At 34.3% G+C, this 24,289-nt stretch overlaps 1 protein-coding gene and 1 long non-coding RNA gene across 30 annotated transcripts in view; one reads left to right on the top strand and one right to left on the bottom strand.

Moving 5' to 3' along the window:
* LOC140636916 (uncharacterized) overlaps window positions 1–22,961 on the top strand; it is a 46,135-nt gene extending 23,174 nt beyond the window's left edge. For 2 of the 11 annotated variants that reach the window (XR_012034162.1, XR_012034184.1), the window contains 5 exons: window positions 5,377–5,537; window positions 7,869–7,914; window positions 9,463–12,770; window positions 13,953–14,052; window positions 14,586–22,961. This is a non-coding gene — a long non-coding RNA (uncharacterized lncRNA). Of the gene's footprint in view, window positions 1–302; window positions 395–5,376; window positions 5,538–7,868; window positions 7,915–8,099; window positions 9,022–9,462; window positions 12,771–13,952; window positions 14,053–14,585 lie in introns of all 11 variants that reach the window. The other 9 variants (XR_012034182.1, XR_012034179.1, XR_012034168.1 and 6 more) reach the window with 9 other exon arrangements.
* The window catches only part of TRDN (triadin), a 362,263-nt gene that overhangs the window by 220,574 nt on the left and 117,400 nt on the right, over window positions 1–24,289 (bottom strand). For 17 of the 19 annotated variants that reach the window (XM_072832631.1, XM_072832729.1, XM_072832719.1 and 14 more), the window contains exon 9: window positions 18,500–18,559. The exons of the other annotated variants lie outside the window; for them this stretch is intronic. In XM_072832631.1, the coding sequence (XP_072688732.1) occupies window positions 18,500–18,559 (60 nt within the window). The remainder of the gene's footprint in view (window positions 1–18,499; window positions 18,560–24,289) is intronic. 19 annotated transcript variants of the gene reach the window in all.

A 24,289-nucleotide genomic window follows, 5' to 3' on the forward strand; every position in this document is an offset into this window, starting at 1 on the left:
AAGCAATGCCAAAAGCCAAAGCTAGGGACCAGCCTGGCTTGTTTAAAGGTCATTGATGATGGAGAACAGAAACGAGCTCATATCAGAGTCTTCTAGGCTGTTCCAGCGAGTTTAGATTTGTCCTAAGGGCAGTGGTAAGCTTTTGTAGGGTTTGACCATGGCATGTAGGTTATGACAGGCAGCAAGAGACTAGGTGGAGACAACTGAAATAACCCAGGTGAAGAAGTGACGTGAACTTACACTAGGTGGACTGAGGTTCATCATTCATGCAATAAATATTTATGGAATGCCTACTTTCGTAGGATATGGAGTTGCAGCATAGAACAATAGAGACAAAATCACCCATGTCATGGTGCCGAGATTCTAGTGGATGGAGACAAAAAGTAGCAACTAAGTAAGTAAAATGGAAATAAGCATCCTATGAAAAATCTATCAAGAAAGAGTAACAAGGAAAGCTATTCGGAGTAATGGGTGGCATTTTTAAATATATGATCTATGAAAACCACAGAAGTTGTAGGTAAGTGGATGGAATCAGAGTACCTTTTGACATAAACCCAATAGGACTATTAAATGAATTTAATATAGAGAGTGAGGGAAAGAAATCCTTTGACTTGAGCTTCTGGGAACAAATGAGAACACTCAGATAAGGGCAAGGAATTTTCCATTTACCCAGCTAGGTGCCATTTATGGACTAACTGCTTAGTCATTGTTGTCACTTGGATTATATTGTTTTCAATTTTGCCAGAGGTCTTATGTAGAGGACACTGAAGTAGAAGCCATAATTCCTTTATTGGGTTATTCCAATAACATCTCATTGGCAAGTAATTTTCAAGGTTTTTTTTTATGATTTTAGAAAAGTTTTAAGCAAATGGATTATTTAATATAAATTGGCTACACAACCCTACTATAAGGGTTTTAAAACACCAAAAGCTTCAACTTCTTAGATCAAAGAACCTCCTCCAGGCCAAAATGTTTCTACTGGAAAGGTTTCTTTCCATCCTGATAAAAAGCTTCCCTAATATTTCCATGTGTTATATATTTGCATATTCACTTTGATGGAAAGCATGGAATAGTAGCCAAATGCATATTTCATACATTCTTTTGATTAAAAATGATAAAGGTAATATTAGTGTTTTTCCTCTTCATCTCCAATTTATGAAGTAGAAAACTTTTCCATAGAGCAGTCAACTAAAGAAAGGAAATAAGATTGATTCAAGATCATATGGTTCTTTTATTTATCCTTATACCTTGATTATGACGTGATATCTGATGTTTGGGACCTAATAAAAACAGGGGCATAGAATCATGTTCATAGAGTCTTGGGGTGTAGGAGAGACCTTTGAAATCAACTATTCTAACACCCTGATTTTTCAGATTAAAAAAAAAATTGGTCCCTGGAAGGATAAATAGCTTAACAAAATCATGCATTGAGAGCAGATCCAATTTAAGATTAAGGTTTTTTTTTCCACTCCATTTTATTTTTCTGTTTATTTAATATCTATTTGGAAGGCCAAGACAAATGCCAATTATTTTATCTATTGTCATTAATGATTCATAACCCTTGAAAGATCTGTAAGTATTTACTTCAGACTATAAAGAGTTTTATCGTTTTCTTCAGTGATTATGCTTTGTTTAACCTTAACTAGATGCTGAATTGACCTCCAGTGGCCCATCAAAAAGGCTCACTACTTAAATCAATCTTTTTGTTATCTGACCTCATTTCCACAATTCTAGATAGACTTTCAAGTAAGAGGCTCAAAACTCTCAGTATTACGTTTCTTCGCTTTTCTTAGTTTCTTCTAGTTATCTGGACCGTATGTATTTCGAAACCACAGCAAATCATATTTGCACACAAAATCAAGCAAGGGACAGACAGTAAAGATGGAAGAAAGAGACAAATAGGTAAAAGTCAAAGCTGGGAGGGAAAGAGATTAATGAGGCAAGTTAGATGGACTGCAATCTCAATTAAAAGAAATAAAAATAAAAACTCAGAAAGCACTCATGCACTTAGAATACAAATACCCTACTTGCTATCTAATCATATATCTCTAGAATTGCAAATTCTTAATGATGAAACTTCCTAGAACCTGGCTTATTCTAGTAATTCCTCAAAACTTGGCCATTTTATCACCACCTTGATTCTCTTCCATACAATCCCCTTACAGCTGCATATGCTCCCAGAGCACCTAGAATGCACTTTATCTTCTATTCTTCAATGCATTCGTTCATTTACAAGTTTGGGCTTTCCTTCCTTTTTTTTTTTTTTTTTTTTTTAAGTCTTCACTAGACTATGAGCAACTGAAGGACAGAGTTTGGAACAATATATACTTGGGTAGGAGAATGAATAATTAAAGGAGAAAATGAATGATTAACTGAATAAGTGAATCAGTGAATGTTACTAAATGCTACTCTGTCAAACTGTTTCTAGAACATTTGCATATGAAAAGATAGAACTATAGTTTTTTTTAGTTCTTGATCACGTACAAAATACTTCCAACAAAATAATGAAATCTTACTGATTTATTTATTCATTTATTTATTCATTTTAAAATCATTTATACTTCCAGACCAAAGCATTTTCTTTCTGTGAGAATCTGTACCTATTGTATGAATGGAACAACAATCTTCCCATGAAAGTGAAACATTCAATGTGTTTAACCATGGTTACTGGGAAAATAGTGAGCTAAAGCCCAAAGATAAGGAAATGTAGCTTCACTAAGTAGTTTAATCAAGTTATAACACTTGCAATATATTCTGAGTATCTACAGGTCTCCTCAAGTGGACAGAAGACTATTTAGATTATTCACTGAGGTATTTTTCAGCCCAAACAATTCCACACCTATAGATTTAACTTGAATAGTGTTTTAGTGCCAAACATTGAAATCTAAAGAAGTTGAACAACTTGTTAAATTCACCTGAGTGACTTATAAGTAGGATTTATATATGCAGATTGTCAGTGGTGCTCTTTGCACAGTAGCATGTTGTCTTTGTGTTTTTCATTTATTTTAGAAATAGCATAAAGAGACAAGTAATGAACAAATGTATAACAAATTTAGAATAATCAACACTAAACAATTTCAATTAATTACAGGTAATCATTATATTGTTATATTATGCTTTAGAACTCTATAGTCAATGATATCATTTTATAATAATTTAAAAGACAGATCTTAAATGCAGTGCTCTGTATTATAACAAAGTGATATTATTAATGGACATTTTAAACCTTGTTCCATTGGAAGATAACTAAAAATACAAATAATGCATTGGTTATGTTAATTCAATATTCAACTTTATAATGAATTCAAATTAGGTCTCTGAGATGTTGTTTTCCAGTGTCAAAAATATCTAATATGCTTTACCAAAATGGAGATGCCTGCTTTCTAAGGTGTTGAGTAGTCAGAGAAGCTGTAGGATAAAAATGGCTCATCTTATTAGAAATCAGCTTTTGCAGTATTATTTATAATAGCCAACATATGAAAACCACTCAACTATCCATCAGCAGATGAATGGATAAGGAATTGGAATCTATCTATCTATCACCTATAGAAAAAGAGAGAAGGGAACATTATTTAGCCATAAAAAGAAGAAAATTTTGCCATTTGCAGCCATAGGGATCGACTTTGAGGGTAATATGCTAAGTGGAATAAGCCAGTCAGAGAAAGACAAATATCATATGATCTCCCATGTGGAATTTAACATTATAGAACTCATAGATGCAGAGTTGGTGGTTGCCAGAGGTGGAAGGGGGCGGGGGGAAGAGTGGGTGAAATGAGTGAAGATAGGCTAAAGGTACAAATTTCCAATTATAAGTCCTGGGAATGTAATGTACAGCAAGGTGACTATAGTATTGTTTGTAAATTGCTAAGAGATTAGATCTCAAGAGTTTTCATCATAAGAAAAAGAATCGTAACTATGTGAGATAATGGATGTTAACTTACTGTGGTAATTGTTTCACAATATATACATATAGCAAATCATCATATTGTATACCTAAAACTAATATGATGTCAATTATCTCAGTAAAACTGAAAATAATTAAAGGAATCTAAATAGACTCTATGCTTTAGTTAATTTTTAAAAAAGAAATCGACTTTTTTCCCCTGGCAAATATTTAAAATGTTGTACTTATGTATGGATGTTAAGTACATAGTTGAGTAGAACTAAAAATGTATAGTTTTCAAGATTTTGTCATTTATCTTTAACTCAAAATCAAAATTTTGAGTTAAGATCAAATTGAGTCAAAATCTCGAGTTTCACTTATATCCCTCTTCATGCCCTTCCTCCCTCACACATTAACATACTAACAAATAATAGGCTATCATTCATTTAACTTAATTGACCATTGTTTTTGATGCAAAATAATCAGTTCTAAAAAGGTTGTTGTTTACCAGCCAGGTAATTAACATAGCATATATCTAAATATGAGTACATTTAATGTGTCATAAATCTCAAGTCAAAATGTAATAGTTCAGGCTTTATAGTCAGTATTACTTTTCAGAGATCCAACACACTACACAGATTTACTCAAAGACGGAAAATCAAGCCACACCAAATCATTGATCACTGGGATTGTGAGTAACCAGGAAGGTGAGGAAATAAGAGAAAGGATGGCTCCCAAGACAAAATCATTATGTTTACAGGTTGTACTAAAATAATTTACAAGTAGAATAACAAATTCACTCCTTAAGAGATAGGAGGCTTGACATTTTTGTAAACTATCTAAACATGAAGAACAAATAATGGCTCCTTCTGCCTCCTATCTTTCTGGTTGTTTGACTAGATTTTACCAAAGAGGTTATTGACAGAGAGCAGCTGGCACAGTTGATTGCTAAATCAATTCCTAACCTGTTCGAATCTGTTGTCTTCATTCTCAGTAACTTCAGGACCCACCAACAACCTTAGAGATAAATTTATTCTATGCTCTCCTCCATCTCAACCTGCTTCCACTCTAACCATTAAGAATAAAATAAGCTTAAAAATCTAATCTTGGAGTTAGGTGATATTTTATGAGGCCTATGGCCAGTTTAGAATCCCAGGAAATTTAAAAGTAAACCATATCCAAGATTCCTTCAGGATTTTGGTGACAAGACACTTGCTTGTCACCATTTGCTGTTAGGTATGAAGTCCCGGTCCCCAGATTCCTTTCACTGACCAACCAACAAAGACATCTGAAAGTTACCAGCAGATTGCCTGCTTTCTTTGGCAGTTGTATTGACAACATTTGGAGTGCGTGTCAAATTTGCATTGTATGAGAAAAAAAGATTGTTTTTCTTAAATCATACCACTTACAAAACAGAATGAAGAAAAAAAAAGAAAGAAAACCTAAGAGGTAGTGACCCCCTTTAAAAAAATATATTTTCTCTCTTTTGTTAGAGACAATATCCAGCCATCCAGATAAACTCCAAAACTTCTTCTTGGTTCAATTCCCTAATCTATGAGATGGAGTTCCTAGGTTTTGATAAGAACTTCATCAATGAGATGATCCATGTCCACAGTTGAGCACAGCACCTGGCCTGGCATTCCATTAGGACTTGGTAAGTGGTAAATCTTTCCATTGTCTTCATCAATGCTGTCATCATCACCTGGGATCATCCTCAAAAATCCTTAAAGGGTAAATAGCTGCAAAAAAATATGTGTCTGACTGAGCTTTCCTTCAGCTCCAGGAAAGTCACTTTAACTAAGATTCTCTGTGACTTTCCTTTCTCCTTACCTCAAATGCAGAGACATACTTTTTTAAGCTATAGCATGGCATTTGAAAAAAACAGTGCAGCTTCTCCTCTACACAAGGATCACATCCATATAAAATAAAATCAATTTGGCACTTTTCAACCACCCTGTTTAGCTATTTCCACACCACACAGGACTTGGCAAAGGGAAAGGATGTTGCAACTGTCCTATCCTTTCTTTCCACTTGTGAGAAAATTTTTCTTTTCCTTTTTTTTTTTTTTTGTTTAATTGTCTCTGACACATGCAAATATTCCATGTTCACAAGCAATTTGAAGAGATATGAAAAGCCTAAGGACGAATCATAGAGCCAATTAAAAAGAGACCTTCTGGTTTTGGAATTTATCTCAGGAGGAGACAAAGGATTTGTCATTTTGTTTTAGCAGAGAATTTTCTACCAGGTGCTTTAAAAAAGATGATAAAATTCCACACCTTTTCAACTACAGGCATATAACATAAACTGAAATATTTCAATACTTGCACTTGATAGATAAAGGATAAATGGTAACATGTTAATAATTACTGTTTAATAGGCTTAACACCACAATTAAATTCACAAATATGTTCTCCCTTGAATGACACATTTGGAAGCCATCCAACTTCTCTTCCTGTTTTAAATTGTGTATAATTGATACTATTTTGTCATTTAAAACAATACACACTGCTTATCCAGTGTCTGCCAGCAGGCTATTTATAATTATACAAGAAAAAAATATTCCTCCGGGAGAAAATCATCATTAATACAATCCCATCATAAATAATAGAAAATGGAAACTGTTTACATCTTATGCAACTGTTTTATAAAAGAGTATTAAATCATCAGGTTGTTTTTTACAGGATGTTTCAATATGACAATATTGGTTCTTTTTCTCTATTTTCCCTCACTTTCTATATGAGATTCTAATTTTTACAAACAAGTTTTAGCCACTAAATACACACTTGTTACCTAAACACTATGGATGATTACTATAGAAAGTGATTTGTAGGTGATGGTTTTTCTTTCAGGAAAACTGCATGCCAACCAGGAAGCAGAAATATTGAATAAAATAGAGTAGTGGGAATTTAAGAGATGTAATATAAACAATTAAGTGTGAATGACAAAAGATAGGCACTTAAGTATAATGGGGTCTAATTTGAAAGGATGTACAATGATGCAGATGACATTCATATGATATAACTTTATTCAGTTTTTCCTCTGTATTGATTTCTCACTTGGTATTGCTAATTAATATAGAGTACATGTACTTCATCTTATGATTATTCTGCTCCCCTTAGAGTGAAAAACTTGACTACCTAAATAAAAATAAGTAATAAATTCGTTGTAAGCAATTAATAGCAACAATCACAATGAGGCTGAAGGTACGCATTGAAAAAATACCAGGACCACACCTTTATGAAGCCTATCCTAAGCTCTATGGCCCTCCCCTCTTTAGACATTTCTTGTGAGTGTAACCTGCAAATATGATTTAGAACTTGATTAGTATCTTTTCCCATTTTCCTCCCCTACCTGTTTTATGCTGTTCATTGCTTTCCTTATAATAAACTGAGTAGCTTGTTGTCTCCTTCTGCTTTGAAACTCATGTTATGACCACTAGTATTGAGTATATACTATGGATTTAGTAACTCTTGGGAGACTGATTAATAGAATGAGCATATTAACTGGGATGTTGATGAGTATATAAATAGGCAAAATATATTCTCTTCAAACGTGGTATAAGTATTACTACCATCTGGTAAGAATGGTTCTATTTTGTCTTAAGCTAGACTATTTCAGAAAACCAAAATGTAAAATACCGCTAGAAGAGCGGTCATAGAATTGACCAAAAAATGCTGAGCAAGCATTGAGCATCAAAATGTTGAAATTGGTAACATTTATGTGAATATTGCAAAATTAGTCATTGTCTTCATCTTGCACAAACATCCTGGCACAGGGAAAAACGGCCATGGATGAGGAATCATCTACATGTCTCTGAAAGCAGTCATAGCAAACTGCTTAGTTCACAATTAGTTCTATCAAAATAGCTATGGGGCATACTTATTATTTTCATGTTTAAATTAAATCCTGCTTAAGAAAAGTGGTAAGAACTATATATTTACTTGAATGGTTAGAAAGTCACGGATTCTCTATTCTTTGTCTACAGGGCCACCCAAATGAACCTTGGAATAGCAGGAGGGGAATATATTCACGTAATTACTGGAATGCTTTTTTAATCTGCACTCTTGCATATGAACTGACAGATAAGATTATTACAAGACATGACACATTAATAAATAACACCTAATTAGTTTGATAATTCTTTGATTAAGCCTTAATTTTCCTTGCTTTTCATGCAGCAATTCAAATGACTCCGTATTATTTGTTCCTTTTTCAGACTATTTTAGAACATGCTTTGAATAGTCTCAGTAGGTTACCTGAGGAGGAATTTATTTTTGTCTGACAACAAGTCCGTGCCATTAACAGTGACAAGGCTAGACCAAAACGATACTTGAATCAAAGTTTCCTCACTGCAAAGATACTCCTCTAAAATCTAGCACCACTTTCAAAAGGGTGGGAAGCATGTGAAAAGAATGACACAAGCCTTTGTTTTGTTCTCTTTAAATGGACACAGAGAAGTGAAGTCATCGAACTCGGTATTATGAGGACATCAGTCTTTTTATTTACTAGCTTTCTCCCCAAACCTGCAGCCTCTTCATCACAACGAGGCTGCTTGAGAGAGAACAGCAGCTTTAGAGGAATCACAGCCACTCAGAAGTGCTCGGATCTACTTCTGTGTATATACCGGCTATTTATAGTGATGGGAATGTTTTGTGGATGGATTGTGACAAATAAGAAAATCTAATACATTTACCTTGAACATCGCCCACCTTCAGATAATCAGAATCAACCCTCACGGGGATATGCCAAGTCCAGGAACTATGCACACCTGTGATTAAGCATAGGATTTCTCCCCTTTGCTTCACCACTTCGTTCTAATGCTTTATGCGGCCTACATTTTACAGACGCATGTCGCAAACCAGTCTTTGTTAATTCTGAGCCTCTGTCTCTAGAGATACCACCAATAACTCCCTTAAGAATCTTTATGCGGGGCCTATTTGCAATGCTCAGAAGCCTGTCATCTTCTTAAATAACAAGATTATTTCTACGAATGAGTAAAGAGGGCTGCTCTGGGATGATCATCAAAAATTTTTTTCATTGAGATAAATATTAGGCATCATGAATTTAATTCAATAAACGTACCATGGATTTGGCAAAACATAAGCCAGGAGGGATTTAAAAGCAAATGTTTCTTAAAGGTATGTCCAAGGCAGAAAACAAAGACTTGCTAGGGAGAGAATGGTAATCATACACGATCATTAAATCAGAAAGACACAGGGTGGGGTGAGAGGAAAAGCACAATTTTGCTGTATTTGGACAGAATCACCAGCCCCACCACCGCTATAGACATACGTGGTGCTTATGCTTGTCATAGTCAAGCAGTCTTTCCAGTGTGTGTGTGTGTGTTCATGACTGAATCCGCATGTCAACTCTAAAAAGTTATGTCTATGATCCCACTTTAAAGGATAAGTAAGCACCATGCGTATTTGTTCACTGTTGTATCCCTAGATCTGGCATAGGACCTAGAACTTACCTAAAATACGCTTCATTCAAACTCATTCTATGTATTTAATGTAAGATTTTTCATATGATCCTCAATATCACAGTGTGGATTATGTATTTTTGTTCACTTTATGTAGGGGGTAGGACCAAGGCTGGAAGACAGCAGATGGCTACAGTGGGCAAAATCTGTGTTACAGATGATTTGTTGCTGTGGATTGGAAAAAAACGTTTTCCTCTCCCTAACACAATTCTGCTGGTAATAACTCACCGATACGTGCTCAATGATCAAAGAAGAGCCCACACGCGGAGAGCCGGGGACCCGTAAAAGCGCTTTGACCCTTTGCAAATGTGTTTTGTCACAACCTTATCAGCCTCCTTTGACGGAGGAGGAAATGAAGGCTGAAAGAGATTGGTTAATTTGACTAAGTCCTATTTCAAGCAAGTGGCAGGGCCTAGAATGGAAACCGTGCTTTCTGGCTGTGGAGTCTATGCCTAACCACCTGATTTCACCACCTGAGATGTCTGTGTGTGGCTACCACTGAAGATCAAAGAAAAGTTGTGCAAAACAACAAAACTTAGCCAGAGAAGGAAAGGAAATCATTGCTTCTTTCTAGATGATGGCTCAGTGGCTCAGTTCCAGCACTTTTTTTGTTTTTACTACACTGTTTTTAATAGTCACACATATTTCACCCTCCTCATTTATCTCTTAACTTCATTTGAGTTTCTACCACCTGTGTGAACTTTGATTGTCAAAACAGTTTGTAGCATTTTGAGTTGCAACACTAATTTCGTAAGTTACTTGCACACAGTCCCCATGACCACCTATATGAACAACGGCCTAGTAAATTTGTCCTTTCTTCCTTTAAAGCCATGTTTTTGGTTTATCAGCTTTTGCAATATTTCATAAACTTTACCCCGTTTTTCAATCCTTTAAATCTCTATCTGATCACACTCTCTGAAACACTGGTTTCATGTCATTGTTCTGCTTGAAATGTTTCAAAGACCCTCTTCCGCTCCAAGTTTCAGCTTGGCCTGATTGACCGAGCAGCTGTAATGTCACCACAAACTTATCCACTTCTTACTTTGCTGATGTTTTCTAGTCATAACTTAGCTTGCTGTTAATCTGATCCCCTCGTCGTTGTACAAACACATCAATTTCACACACACTGCCATGTCACGTCCCTGTTCATTTTCTCTTCCATTCATATACAAAGCAAGGCCTGTGTATTCCTTCACGCTGCATCAAATACTAATAATCCATCCTTCAAGTTCTAGATGTCTTTATCTCCCCTGGCATCAGGAACCACAGATGTCTCTCTGAAACTTGTAACAATTAATATCAGTATTATGCTCAATCTGTCTCCCAACTTTAACCTTTTCCTACCATTTATTAGTTCCTTTTTCTCTTTCAAATACTCATCCATTCCACTGGTTAAAGTTAGAGATCTTCCTTTAGCATTCTTACATCCCCTACTGTGCTTGGTTGGGGACTGCAGATCATGAAGAAGGTATTCAGTATCTGTATGCCGACTTCTTTAACTCTTTTGGCAACCTCATTTCCACCATTGACCTCTCCCTGAAACTCCACACTTGGTTGTCTAACTGCAGATGACTTCAGAAGTTGTTATGAGAATTTAATGAGTAAAGTGTGTGAAAGTACCTGGTATGAGCCTTGGTATTTAGCAGGTGCTTGACAAACGATGTTTGGAGGGGAATCTCGCACATGTTCCCCTTTTGCAGCTGAATAGCAACTGTGGCTTTAAGAACAGAAAAGGTATCCAAATCTCCTATGTCTCCAGCCCTGCCCACTCCTGTGACTTTTGACCCACTCTCCTCCTTTAGCCCCTATTTGGGGTTTTTTGTTGGTTGGTTGGTTGATTTGGTTTAGTTTTTCAGGTCAACAATCTCTGAAAAATCTTACTTTCCTCTCCTTTGGTATTTGTGATAATAAATCCCATGATTCTACTGCTGTGATATCTCTAAAATCATCTTTATCCTCTTTATTACGTCTCCCAAGATCAATCTTAACTTCCTCTCCTTAGACATATCTCAACTGGTCTTTCCAATTTCATTCCCTCCAAACCTTCTTGCACAAATGTTTCCAAGTCTGTTTCTCTTTCTAGGTTCCCTGAGTGTCAATCGGAGTGAGCCACTTGTAGTTGTGCATCTATACCTAAAAAAGCAGGGAGCTTTGGGCTTTAGAATTAGTCAGGCTGGGTTTGAATCCCCTGTCTGCACGGTGTTTGACTTGGACAAAACACTTAAATTCTCTCTACCTCAATTCTCTGTTCTATAAAACAAGGTTGATGATAACACTCTTCCCAAGTTTTACAAGGATTAAATAAGATTATTTTAAGAAACTAGCAGAGAATAAATACTCACCAGCTGGTAGTCACAAAAGAACATTGCAAGATAGTGTGATTCTGTGCCTTAAGTGTTATCCCTTCAGCCTTTATATCTTTATCCTTAAATTCATATAGACATAGTCTACCAATGTCTCAAAACACATTTCCATTTTTCTTCTTCCATAGGATCTTCTCTGATTTTTCACACCAAAAGCATTATCTTTTTTGCAGTAAATTTCCATAGTAAAAGAGAAAGGAAAAACATGTGGGGAGAGAACATGGGCATGTAGTTTCTCATTTCATCATTTTAAAAACCTTAAGAAATACATTTTAATAAAAAACTGAGACTGAAAAAAAATTAGCAGAAGAAAAGTATTTAAATCCTGGCTTGTGTGACCTTCACATTTATGTTCTCGCTATTGATTTTCAGTGTGCCTATCAGAGTCTATTGAAGCTAATCTTAGTTTTTTTTTTTTTTTAATCTTAGTTTTTGAGGTTTGGCTTGGTTTGGTTTTGAGCAATTATAACTACTTGTAGAGACTGACTTGTCTTATTTTTTCTTATAGGTTTTCCAAGGAGCAAAGAAAAATATTACTTACTTTTTAAATAGAATAAAATTATAAATTAAACGTAGTTTTTTTATAAATAAAATTATAAAATCATTTAAAAATTCATTATAACTTGTAATTACCATGTAGCACCATTGGACAATTTTGGAAATCCAGGACACATGATGGAATCTATATTATACTGTTTTTTTCCCCTATCTTGAACATTTCAATCTCATCAACTTAGGAATTATTTCATTATTACTCATCAATTATTCCTAACAATGCTAAAAATGACTAAAATAATAAGAAAAATAGAAAAATGATGCAGTTGCTTGGAAGGATGATGCAACTGCAAAATAAACCATCATTATCTCATCATTATTCAGCTTCCCTGCTGTGACTAAAGTAGTGCATCATCATTTGAGAAGGTATAAAAGAAGTCTGGAAACATTTGTATGGTCTACTTTTAGTTTCTTTGAACACAGTTTAGAATTTAGAAGTTCTATTTTTCATCTATAGCTGCAAAGAGAAGAAAATCAACCAAAGAAGGTATTTCAGTTACTAAAATCAGGAGATGAATGCAAAAAAGAGAGATAACAGTATGCTAAACTTTAATGATTAGGGTGAAATTGAAATTGATCATTCAAATGAAATCTCAGACCATGAATTTTCAGATAGCAATGAATTTTCTCAAAAATCATCGAGTGAGGGGATCCCTAGTGGCTCACTGGTTTAGCACCTGACTTCAGCCCAGGGCCTGATCCTGGAGTCCCAGGATCGAGTCCTGCATCAGGTTCCCTGCATGGAGACTGCTTCTCCCTCTGCCTGTGTCTCTGCCTCTCTCTTTCTGTGTGTCTCATGAATAAATAAATAAAATCTTAAAAAAAAAAAATCAGTGAGTGAATAATTCATTTCAAAGGACAAAAAGGAAATATAGTATTCTCATTCAGTTAGTCCTTCAACCATGACCTTATCACTCAATATTTTGTGCAAGAATCTAGTCTGTCTCATTTTGTTAGAAGGGTATGTTACAGTACTTTTTCACCTTTTATAAAATCTATGTGTGAAAATTTGTAGTTTTTAAGTGCACAAATGCTAAAGAAAGGTAAAAGCAGGTATCAGAATGAAATCAATAATGTATAAATTAAAAAATCATTGGATTTATCATTTTAAATAATGTTTATAAAGCTAAAAAATGTCTCACAGTGATGGGATGGAGATGACATTGTCTTCTCAATGAAATTATGAACCTCAAAGATTTCAAAAATTTGCTGCATTTTTGAAATATAAATTCTAAAAGAACCAGAAGTAATACTGTGCTAGAACCTATTAGAGATGTGTTTGAAATCTGGAATTAGTATCTATTAGATGAATATATGACATGTTTATGCATGATAAATAGATGTGCAGTTAGTTCATTTTGAAGATGTTTCCAATTTGGAGTATATATACATTCAAAATCAGAAAACTGATTAAATAAACTTTTAGCTTTGCTGTATTTACATTTTTATCACAATTTTCAATATCCCTTTATCCTTACTTCTATGACCCATTTTTTAAAATGATTCAAAATATTAAAAAACATTGAGAGGTCCAAGTGGTAAGTGGAGATAACTATTGTTTGTTCTTAGTATATTGAGATGAGCATGTACACTTTCTAAACCTCTATTGCACTAATTAACTTATCCTTGGTTATAAAGTTATTTATGCTATGTCTTATCTCTTTTCTAGGCTATCAGCTTGCTAAGGGGATTCAACAAATATTTATTGAGTTAACATCAAAACTCCCAAAGCTTTTATTTTGTGAAGATAATTAGATGTTCAAACTACAGTAAGTATGTTTTTATGGAACAGTACTTTTTTAGAGAAAAGTAAAGTAAGGCTGACTCTTACCTAGTCTTTTCCAGTACAGCCAATTGAGCTCTGAAATACATTAGATTAAACCGTTAAATAACAGTGACTATAATGCAATTACATTTGACCTCTTCTCAGCAGGATCAAACCAAAAATGCAGTTAGGCACAACTAAAGTTCAAGAAAAGGATCTTAATAAAATAGGAGTACTAACTTATTCCTTGAGGCTCTTTCTAGCTGTGGACTTAAAACCCATAGAATTGGAATACGAGCTGCCAAAGAATACCTTATTATAGTCAGAGAAGATTTTGATAGGTGAATACCTTCAATTTTAAGAGAGCAAATGACACAGAAAGTGGAATAAATTACCTTGACATAAATTCCTGGCTCAAGTAAAAGTCAGACAGCAGGTGGAATTTCAATGGTTGGGATAACTTCTAAGGGATAAACTTTAACTGGTATTGAACTTTAATCGTAATGGCTTTATGATTACAATTTTTTTTTCATACAGAGATGAAGAGCTGAAGAAAAGTATTAAAATGACTAAGCAAAAGTACAGGAGGCCTGGTTCCTGTACTGGACATTTAAATTGATTTCCTTATCTATAGTAAATATGCAGAGGTCTGTGAGCCATGTGATTTTTTTTTTTCCTTATTGAAATTTATCTCTTGCCTAACTCAGTTGACTTTGCCCAGCAATACATGCAATTCATTTGGCCCAGGGGAACTTGATGAAGAGGAAATGTGAAAATGCCTAGCAAGATCACCATGGTTCTTTTAGAGTCTATGTAAATGAATGAAATTATGAGTATGGCTATCACTTAAGAAAAATGTGCTTAGCAGCAAAGTATTGAAAAGGAAATTGGAGTTACTGGAAGGTTGATAAAGATGAATAAATCTGAAATCATTTATCTTGACCTTCAGTACTATCAATTTCTAAAAGCAAAACAAACAAAACAAAAAGTATGAAACTCTGTAAATTGAGTCTCTATGTAGCTACTATATCTGCCTTGACTGGTTTCCTTAGTTGTCTCGTAAGAAAATGACAACTAGACTATTTAATACTAAAAAGTGTGAATCATCAGCCTCAGGAGAGCCACCTTAGGAAAACAGGTGGGTCGTCCTCCCTTCCCTCCTCACTCTTTCCTTCCTCTTCTTTTCCCTAAGGCAGTTTAGGGACTATTCAAAACATTTTCTATAACATTGACCATGTACACAATCAAGAGATCTAATGGCAGAGTTGTTAGATCATTTAAGAGCAGTAGAGAGAATATTTTTAGAGAGGGGAGCATTTCAGTATCCATAACACCCCTAAAATTATACATTGTACATATACATCTACTCCAGTTGCCCACAGGGCCAGCCTTAGTAGAATATACTCACTTTCTAGGTTTAAATAGAATTTTCTTGATTTTCCAATTTAATATAGAGTGAGTCAGTGCAGGTGAATTTTAATTAGATTCAACAAAATGATACGATCCATACATTTAATGTTGGCTTATTAAGATGGTCCTCATAATTGAGGTGGGGATTGTTACTGACCGTAAGATAGTGCATATTCACTACGGAGATTCAAAAAGAGCAATTCAGTTCATTTTCAGGTATTTCTTAGCTAAAAAAATTGGTAAGACTATCGTTGTTAGAAGTATTTTATTTAATGGGATAAAAGGCAAACCTTGAGACTAATGTCATAGTGTCAGTACATTTCATTAATAAGGTTTTCCAAATCGCAACTGTAATTTGGGCTACTTTTGAGGGTGTGGCAACATTATATAAGGGAAGTTCTTTATCCCAAAGAGAAAAATCAAATTATAGATTAAAAAATTCATTACCAATAATTAATAATGAACTCTAGCTAAACAATAACAGGTGTTCTACTAATCCCAAACAGAAACAGATGGAAGCACAAATGTTTTATAAATACTGGATACACGCAGAGCAATAAACTTGGCAGGAATTGTTTCATTCTCTAATTGTCAGTCAGAGTCAGAGTCGTATCACTTGCATTTTCTCTAAATTAATGTACCCAGATAAAATCTTGTTTCTCATTCCTTATTTTTCAAAACGCAGGCCATATTTAATGCTCTCTGTACTGTGTCACCAACAAAAGTAATATAAATTTTCCTTCTGTGCACTTATGAAGGTTCATGGAATTTGTTACATGAAACAATAGGCATACCATATAGGTTTTTTTTTTCCCTTCTCCAACTTCTTCCTTTCCACCCCCTGAAAGACTAAAATACAGAATTTCCCCCAAAATACTGATCTACATATTCCTGTATTTCTTAGATATTATAGCAATAAGCCTTCAAAATCATGAATGTAGGTAGAAGAAATAAATTAGAAAGGCGGTTAGAAAGGTAATAACTGCTAGTACGAAATATAATCCCATAGCACTTGGTAATGATTTCCAGGAGTTAGAATATCAGATAGTGCTACAGATCTAAACTCATGCCTATTTAGAAAATGTTCACATGGGATATTAGAAGAGTTTTCCTGTATGATTAATAACAGAATTCTCCTTAACTCAGGCAGAGATGGTTTCACTGTTCCTTCTGATCCTCATTTGTTGTTGAATTTTTGGAAAGAAATTATTAGCTGTGACTGTTAAACTCTTAGCATCTCTCATTGACTTTGAGAAGTCAAAGTCATTGACTTTGAGAAGACTTTGAGGGAACAATGTATGGTTCCCTCTGTCCTGTAATTTTCCTAGAAACTGCATTCTATGATCAGTTTAGTAGCTCTATGAATAGTTTGGGGAGCACAATGAAAACATTATTTTCCTCAAGCAATGGCATTTAAAAACTCGTGCTCATTAGTAATATAGATTCATGTTGCATTACAAGGAAATAATTGATCTTTTCGAAGCAAAATATGTGTAGAATATAACTTTTTAAAACCATCACAGTTAAATAAACTTGTCAGTAAATCTGTTACCTAAAATTGACTTAATGTTGTAGAGAGAGCGAGAGTCACTAATGTTAAGTTTCTTTCATGTGGGGTACTCACGCAGACAGGCTGTGCTAAATTGAACGATTTAAAGAATAAAGTTAGAATAATAGTATTTTATGTATCTATTTATATGCTTGGTCAACAAATTAGCAAGGTTGTGACTCTGACCTCAATGTAAGGACACTGAAGACGAGGTGGGGTTCAATGATTTGCTTTTGGTACAATGCTAGAAAAGGATGGGGTCTAGCATTACACCCGTATTTACGTCCAAAGCCCTCTTTTTTCACTATATTATTAAATTAGTTTCCTGAATGTTTCCATTTAATTTTACTATGCTTTTATACACGTATGTTAGCAATCATTTTTCCCAAATGAGTCATCATTCTAACTGAGTCACCATACTTTTCAATGATTTCCCTTTCATTTCAGTTTCTAACTCATAAGAAAGTAAACAAAAAAAGAGTAAAAGGATTTAAAAACTGAAGAAGAGGAGGGAGTGGAAATTCACCTGAATAAATTATGAGAATTAACTCAATTTTCCTGAGAGCCAAAATTCTCATAATCTTCAAATTTCCTAGGAGCTAAATGTGTTATATACTTGTTTTAAATATGATGATGCCAATTTACCAATACATGCATAAATGTAGTCATAAAGTTTGGAGAAATTTCCATCAAAATAGTTTAGAGCCAAAATATAATTTGCTTTAAACAATGAGCTTCAATTATTCTAATGTAAATTATCTCCTTCCTTAACAATACCATCTTCTTAGAATTGTTCCCCCAAATATAACATAGTTCTTATCAGTCTTTAAATCTGCAAAAGGCCAAGTATAAGCAATGGAGTCATTCATTCTTAGTTAAGATATTAGTAAAGAATCCCTTGTTACACTCTAGGCAACAATTAAAAAAGATAGGAGAGATGAGAGATAAATTGCTTTCAGTAAAAATACTTCCCCATTGTGTTAACTATTAACTCCCAGGTTGACTATTTCCATCAATAGTAGATCCCTGGAGTGGCTAATCTTGGTTCATGTGAGAAAAAAAAAATTTTGAAACAAATTAAATATTTGAATTCTGATGGATTTAATATGAATATTTTTCACTACTGAAAAAAAAAAGGGATACTTTTATTGTCGGCGGCCTTATAAGTTTACTCGAAATAAAATAAGATGATTCACCTCTTTGCTCCAAGATATTATTAAAGATATTAGCATTTTTTGTAGATGAAGATATTAGCATATTTTTTTTAGCTTTCAGACAACTTCATTTGCAATAGGCCATGCGGTAAAATTAAAGGCCCTAATGCCAGTTATTACTTCTGCTTTTTTACTGGCTTTATTCTAGATCTACACATGCATTATGCAATTTTTTTTAAATGAAAATACAGTTTAGTGCACACACACACAAAAAACCCAACTGTCTCAGAGACAAAGACTATTAGAACAGACAAGCACAAAAATTTTTTTTGGAATACCTGGTCTTAAATCCCCATGGACAAACATGTCAATCATATATCGACAGAATGCATACTGATCTGATGGAGTGGAAAGAAAAAGAGCAATGAAAAAATGTCATCAAAACCATTTTTTTTTCCTAAAGAGAAATGGCTTCACAAAACAAACAAAATAGCACAATTCTATTTCAGTTACTACAATATTTTCCGTGAAGGAATAATTTGCACTCATATGAACACACAGGGGAAAAAAGATGTAATAAATGTAAAATTCTATTTCTTCCATACATAAGAAATAACCTTAAAAAACTGCACAGACTACTTCAGGGTAATATCACACAGTTGTTGTTGCTGGGTTGTTTGTTTGTTTGTTTGTTTAGATCAAAACACTTTTCATCAAACTCATTACAGTAGTCATCATATTAGAGCACTTTTTCTTGCGATTCCTATATACACTTCCAATAATGAACCAGAAGTTTTGAAAGAGGAAATTATTTCCAACTTGGAGCACTTTACCAATTATTCATTGCAAGCCCTTCTGCTAAGTGTCTAAATGGAGCTGTAGAATATCTTCTTGAAAAGGCAAGCAGGAAGGCTAACTCCTTTGCAAGGTGTTAGGGGTTCTGCATGGAAATGCTCCCCAACTAGAAGAGTATGTGCAGGAGAACAGACTTTCAGCATCAAACGATGTCATTGCTAAGCTCATTAATTGAGTAGTCGCCATTGAAGATATCTTGTGATCTTGACTAGCCTATGGTCTATGAAAAAAGTTTTAAAGAAAAGGGATTTGAGCACTTTGGGCAAACTTAGTCAAATGATTTCAGTTTGTTTGTTTTTTCTTTATTTTCCCTCTAAATCAAAGCCATTGCGGTGAACTTTCAATTTTTGCAGAACATTACATTCTGCTGAGGTCATTCCGACACAAATTTCAGTGGGTGAATTATTCCATAAGTTTTGCCAGGTCTTCTTTAAAACTTGCTTATTATGAAATTAATCTTGTTCAAGATGATTTACCTTCTAAATAGGCATTTCATGAATCTAACAAATCCAAAGGCAGCTCTAGGACCAAGAGTTTATTCAATTTACATAACATGACACACCCTTAAGTGCTTGAAATTAAGTATATCAAACATGGGAAATAATAAAACTTATTACTGTATAATAAACACACATACAGTGATTTTTGTAAACCCTATTTCTTTAGAGTATTAGCAGTATTTTAGAGTAATCCATTTTATTACGAAACTCTGCCAGTCTTCAAACAAATAAATGTAGTTATTGCAGTAAATGTAAACATATAATCCTTTTCATTAGTACCTAAATATGAGTAAGCCAAAACTCATAAAGTTTCAAGGATTTGCATGTGTGTTGGTTCTTGAATTACAGCACATTTTCCCATAGGTGAGGTGGGAGTTGGCGGGAGGCTGGTTCTCAGTTCAAATCCAGGAATCTATTTGTTCCTGGATATACCCGTGGTAACAGCCAGGGTTTCTAAAACCACGACACACAAACCCTGTGGCACAGGAGAGAATTAAGGTTAACATAGAAAATATTTTCTCTTTTCTGGACAGACCTGTTTTGTCGAGCAAAATTCTGGAATAGGAGATTTGGCTCTAAGATACAGCAAAATGAAAAAGTGTATTTCCTTTACATGGCAAATTTGAGGTGGAGCAAGGGTAGACTTCCTGAAATGTTCAAACTTCTCCCTTTGTTTCAGTACCTTAAGTGACAATATTCTTTTTAGATTTGTCCTTCCTACAATTTAGAAGTAGTTCTCAAAGGGCAATTTAAATATCAAGCAGACAAGGCATGTGTTCTAATTCCAGGGTCTAACTCCTAGAATATGCATTTTTAACAAACTCCTCAGAAGACCTAACTAGACTATATTTCAGAATCATCGATCTAAAAATCCATCAGTTTTTTTTTTTTTTCTTTCACAGTGATTCCTAGTGACACAATCGCCTTCAGAATATGTGCATGTAAGAAGTTGAGAATGCAGGGACTATCTGGAATTTGCAGGGTTTGGGTAATCGCCCAAAATGAAATAATGATCTCTGCATTGTGCAAGTGGCAAGTTGTGATGGCATATTTGAACACATAGCATATGGAATAGTATGTTGAATTAACTAAAGTCTTCATGCTTCAGAGTTTGTTTTTTTTTTTAACTGAATGCTGACAGTGTAATGAAACTCTTTAGCCTCTATGTTAAATTATTACCAAAGTAAAATGCTTGCATTTATTTCACCAACATTTTCTGGCTCCAAAAGTCATTCATTTAATTAATGCATCAATAATCCTCTGTGCTTCCAATTTAAGAAAGAAAATTTATTTTTTAAAAGATTGATTGATTTGAAAGAGAGAGAGAGAAAGAAAGAAAGGAAGCACAAGCAGGGGAAGCTGCAGAAGGAGAGGGAGAAGCAGGCTTCCCATCAAGCAGGGAGCCTGATGTGGGGCCACATCCCAGGACTCCAGAATCATGACCAGAGCCGAAGGCAGGTGCTTACCTGACTGAGCCACCCAGGTGCCCCCAAAATTCTTTATTAATTAAAAAAAGTTTAGTTTTTTAATCTAGAAAATTGAATTACAATACTTAGATCGTTTCTGTTTTGAGTGATACTATGATGTTGCATTCTAATGACGCCAATAGGAAAATGAGAGGACTTTTACAATATTTAAATTAAGAATTTTCAAATATTTTAAATGAGGATGCCTATTTCCATCTGTCCTGAGTGTTGACCTAAACAATGTGCAAGAATTCTAGGCAAGTATATGTCAGGCAGCCTCCAGTGTGTCTGCTTCACCTGTCTAAGGATAAAGCAAAACCAAGCCTTTCTGATTTGCTTCTTTAAATGCAACTCAAACATTAAACGGGGAAAATTTTCCTAAAGAACTGTTCTATTATGCTAACTTTCATAGTTTTGTGATGATAATTCATATATAATAATTCATATAATTTCATAGGTGGTCACCATTTGTTAAATTTTTTTTCCCACCAAATGAACATCTCCTAGGAATAAACACATGCTAACAATTTCTCCCCTCCCCAAGGAGCAGTCCTGGATGTCATGTTCCTGCCATGTTCCCTGTGGAGTGGCAGCTGAGAGAAAATGCATTCTAGGTGCAGAATGTCAGCAGAAGGGAAATTTTAAAAAACCTTTTATGAGCATGAGGCATGTGTACTCTGGTGCTCTATGGGAGTTTCATATCAGCTATATTCTCTCCGCCTGCCACAAATATTCAGATAGTTGTTGAAAAGAAGAAGATGAAGAAGTAGGAAGAAGAGGAGGAGGAGGAGGGAGAGGAGGAGTAGGAAAGGGAGAAAGAGGCAGTGGAGGGGAAAGAAAAGAAAGAATGAGTATAGCAGTGGGGAGGTTTGGTTTTCTCCTTCCCCATAGATTTGTCATAGGGCATCAGAAAATCAGAGATCAATGCCTGAACATGCCAACCTTCTTACCCTACTTTAAATAGATTGGTCCATAAAAACTAGATTATGTGGTACGTAAGTGGATGTATAAGTTTATGGTAGGCATGTACACACCTATGGGTCTGATTCCCAATGTTTTACATGAAAATATAATGTTTATAAATATGTAATATTGAGTAACTACATGTGAATACATTTTCGTGTATACTATATAATTTAAAAATTTACAATATGTGTGAGTGCTAAATGTAAAAATCTATTTCCAGGGAAAGACCTATAGGCACTATTTATTTAGAAAGCTATTTGAAAAGGACTCAAATTCATCAAGACTAACTTAAGCTAAGCAAATAACTAATCCCTTGCCCAAAGGAGAATTTACTCAACTATTTTACTACATCATCAATACAAGAGTCTCAAATTCAAAGCCACCCCCTAAATAGATCATTTAAGAAAGACTGCATCTTCGTTTATTGTGCTTAGGTGAAAACATAATGTGATCAGGTTTTTTTAATAAGTAAATATTCTTAAATCTTTGCTTAATTTAAAAAATATTTCTGTCTAACCAGCAATTAGTAGTAAGGTTTTGATTATTTACCTAATGATTTAATTGACGGTAGCTGTTTTATTAGGGAGGCTTACTTTAGTAAATGCATTTACTTAGCTGAGAAAATCACATTTGTGCTTTTGTTTCTTACTTTCAGTGATATTTGAATGTCCTTTTAATAGATAAATAGCTCTTTATGTAGAAATGAAAACAGATTGAAAATGAAAATGGTAATAGAATGATATCTTGCATAATTCTGATTACTGATATGAATGAAATACAATATATGTGACCTAGAAAATAGACATTATTTTAAAATGTTCCAGAGATGTGTCTTTATCAATAAAATGTGCTCCCCCCACAAAAAAACCTAAAGATACTAAAAATGGACATCAAAAGGTTTATGCATGTTCCAGTTACTAGATAAGTATTGTGATACCCCTGTATATAAGTGGCATGAATTTTTATATCCTGTATTTATGAACAAAAAATAAAAATATATTTGGTACTTTTCAGCTGGTTTCATGTGATTATTTTCATCTTTAAAGAGCAATCTAAAATGCAAAGTATTTTAGGACCCTGATAATCATTTTAAATACATATATCAGTGAGTCAGAAGATTAGTTTTCCTGTTTTCTATCACAGTAAAATCGTCAGTTTGAAATATTCCCTTTATTTACTATAGCTCTTTTTCTACCCAAAATATTTCAGAAATAACATACGGTTTTAAGAGAGGTAATAAGTAATGATCAATATTTTTAATTTTTTCGATGCAATATAATCATTTTTACAATTGAATAAAAGTTTTAGGGCTCCAAAGTTTTAATCCCACTCTTTTTCGGCGATCCACAGAGTTTTCCATTTAGGCGATGTTTATTTATTTCAAAATTTTGTGATTGACAAAAAAGAGAGACAGGCGTTTTTTTCTTTTTTCCTTCCTTTCCTTTTTAAAATATAGTCTCAAAAATATACATCCTTTGTCAAATCGAAATTTATAAATATGACTTGTGAATTCAAGGGAAAAAAGTGATTCAAAGAAAAAATACAAGAGAGGATTGCAAAGACAAATACCACATGATCTCACTTACATGTGGAATCTAAAAAAAAAAGTATGGATTTCAAATTTCATGTCTTGTGTCTTCTGATGGTGAAAATTATCTTCAGTTTCACCATCCAAATAGGTTACTCAGTAGTAAAGTTTTCAAAATTTTTAATGAAAATCTCATAGAAACCATCCCTCAGTTTTAGTCCTCAAATATAATTATTCAAGACTACCAGAGTAAAGGAAAGTTCTATTTTGTAACACCCTTAAGAAAGATTTGTAGAAATAGTTCCTACATAGTAGATTCCACGTTCTTAATGGGAAGCCTTAGGACAGTGTAGCGCGTGGTGCCGGGGATAGACATCAGGAAGAAGAGATTCAATGAGAAGCAGAGATATGAGATGAGCCCTCAGCTGCCCTCTGAAAACTCCACCCTTTTGTGTCTCTATGGCACCTTTCCATAAAGCATTTAAAATTTATACTCCACCTCCATATTAAATGCTCTATTTCTGTGAAGTAGGGATGCACAGTGTCAGATATGGAGATTTCTAAAGTCATAAATTTAGTCAGTGGAAGCCAGCAAGGAAACTTGAGAGTTCTTTTTCCTGTATCTTCCCTGTTCATTAAATTAACTGAATTTAATAATTCAATGCGCATTCTAAGTTATGTGCTCTTGCAGAGAGCAACAGGAATGTACGGATAGTTTTTATGATACTTGTACTATATGGTTTGAACATATGCCCTTTAAAAACCTCCTTGAAAATTGTCATTTTTCCTGGACTGCTGTCCTCCAAAGAATAG

The sequence above is a fragment of the Canis lupus genome, chromosome 1 (assembly GCF_048164855.1).
Source record: "Canis lupus baileyi chromosome 1, mCanLup2.hap1, whole genome shotgun sequence".
Classification (NCBI taxonomy): Eukaryota; Metazoa; Chordata; class Mammalia; order Carnivora; family Canidae; genus Canis; species Canis lupus.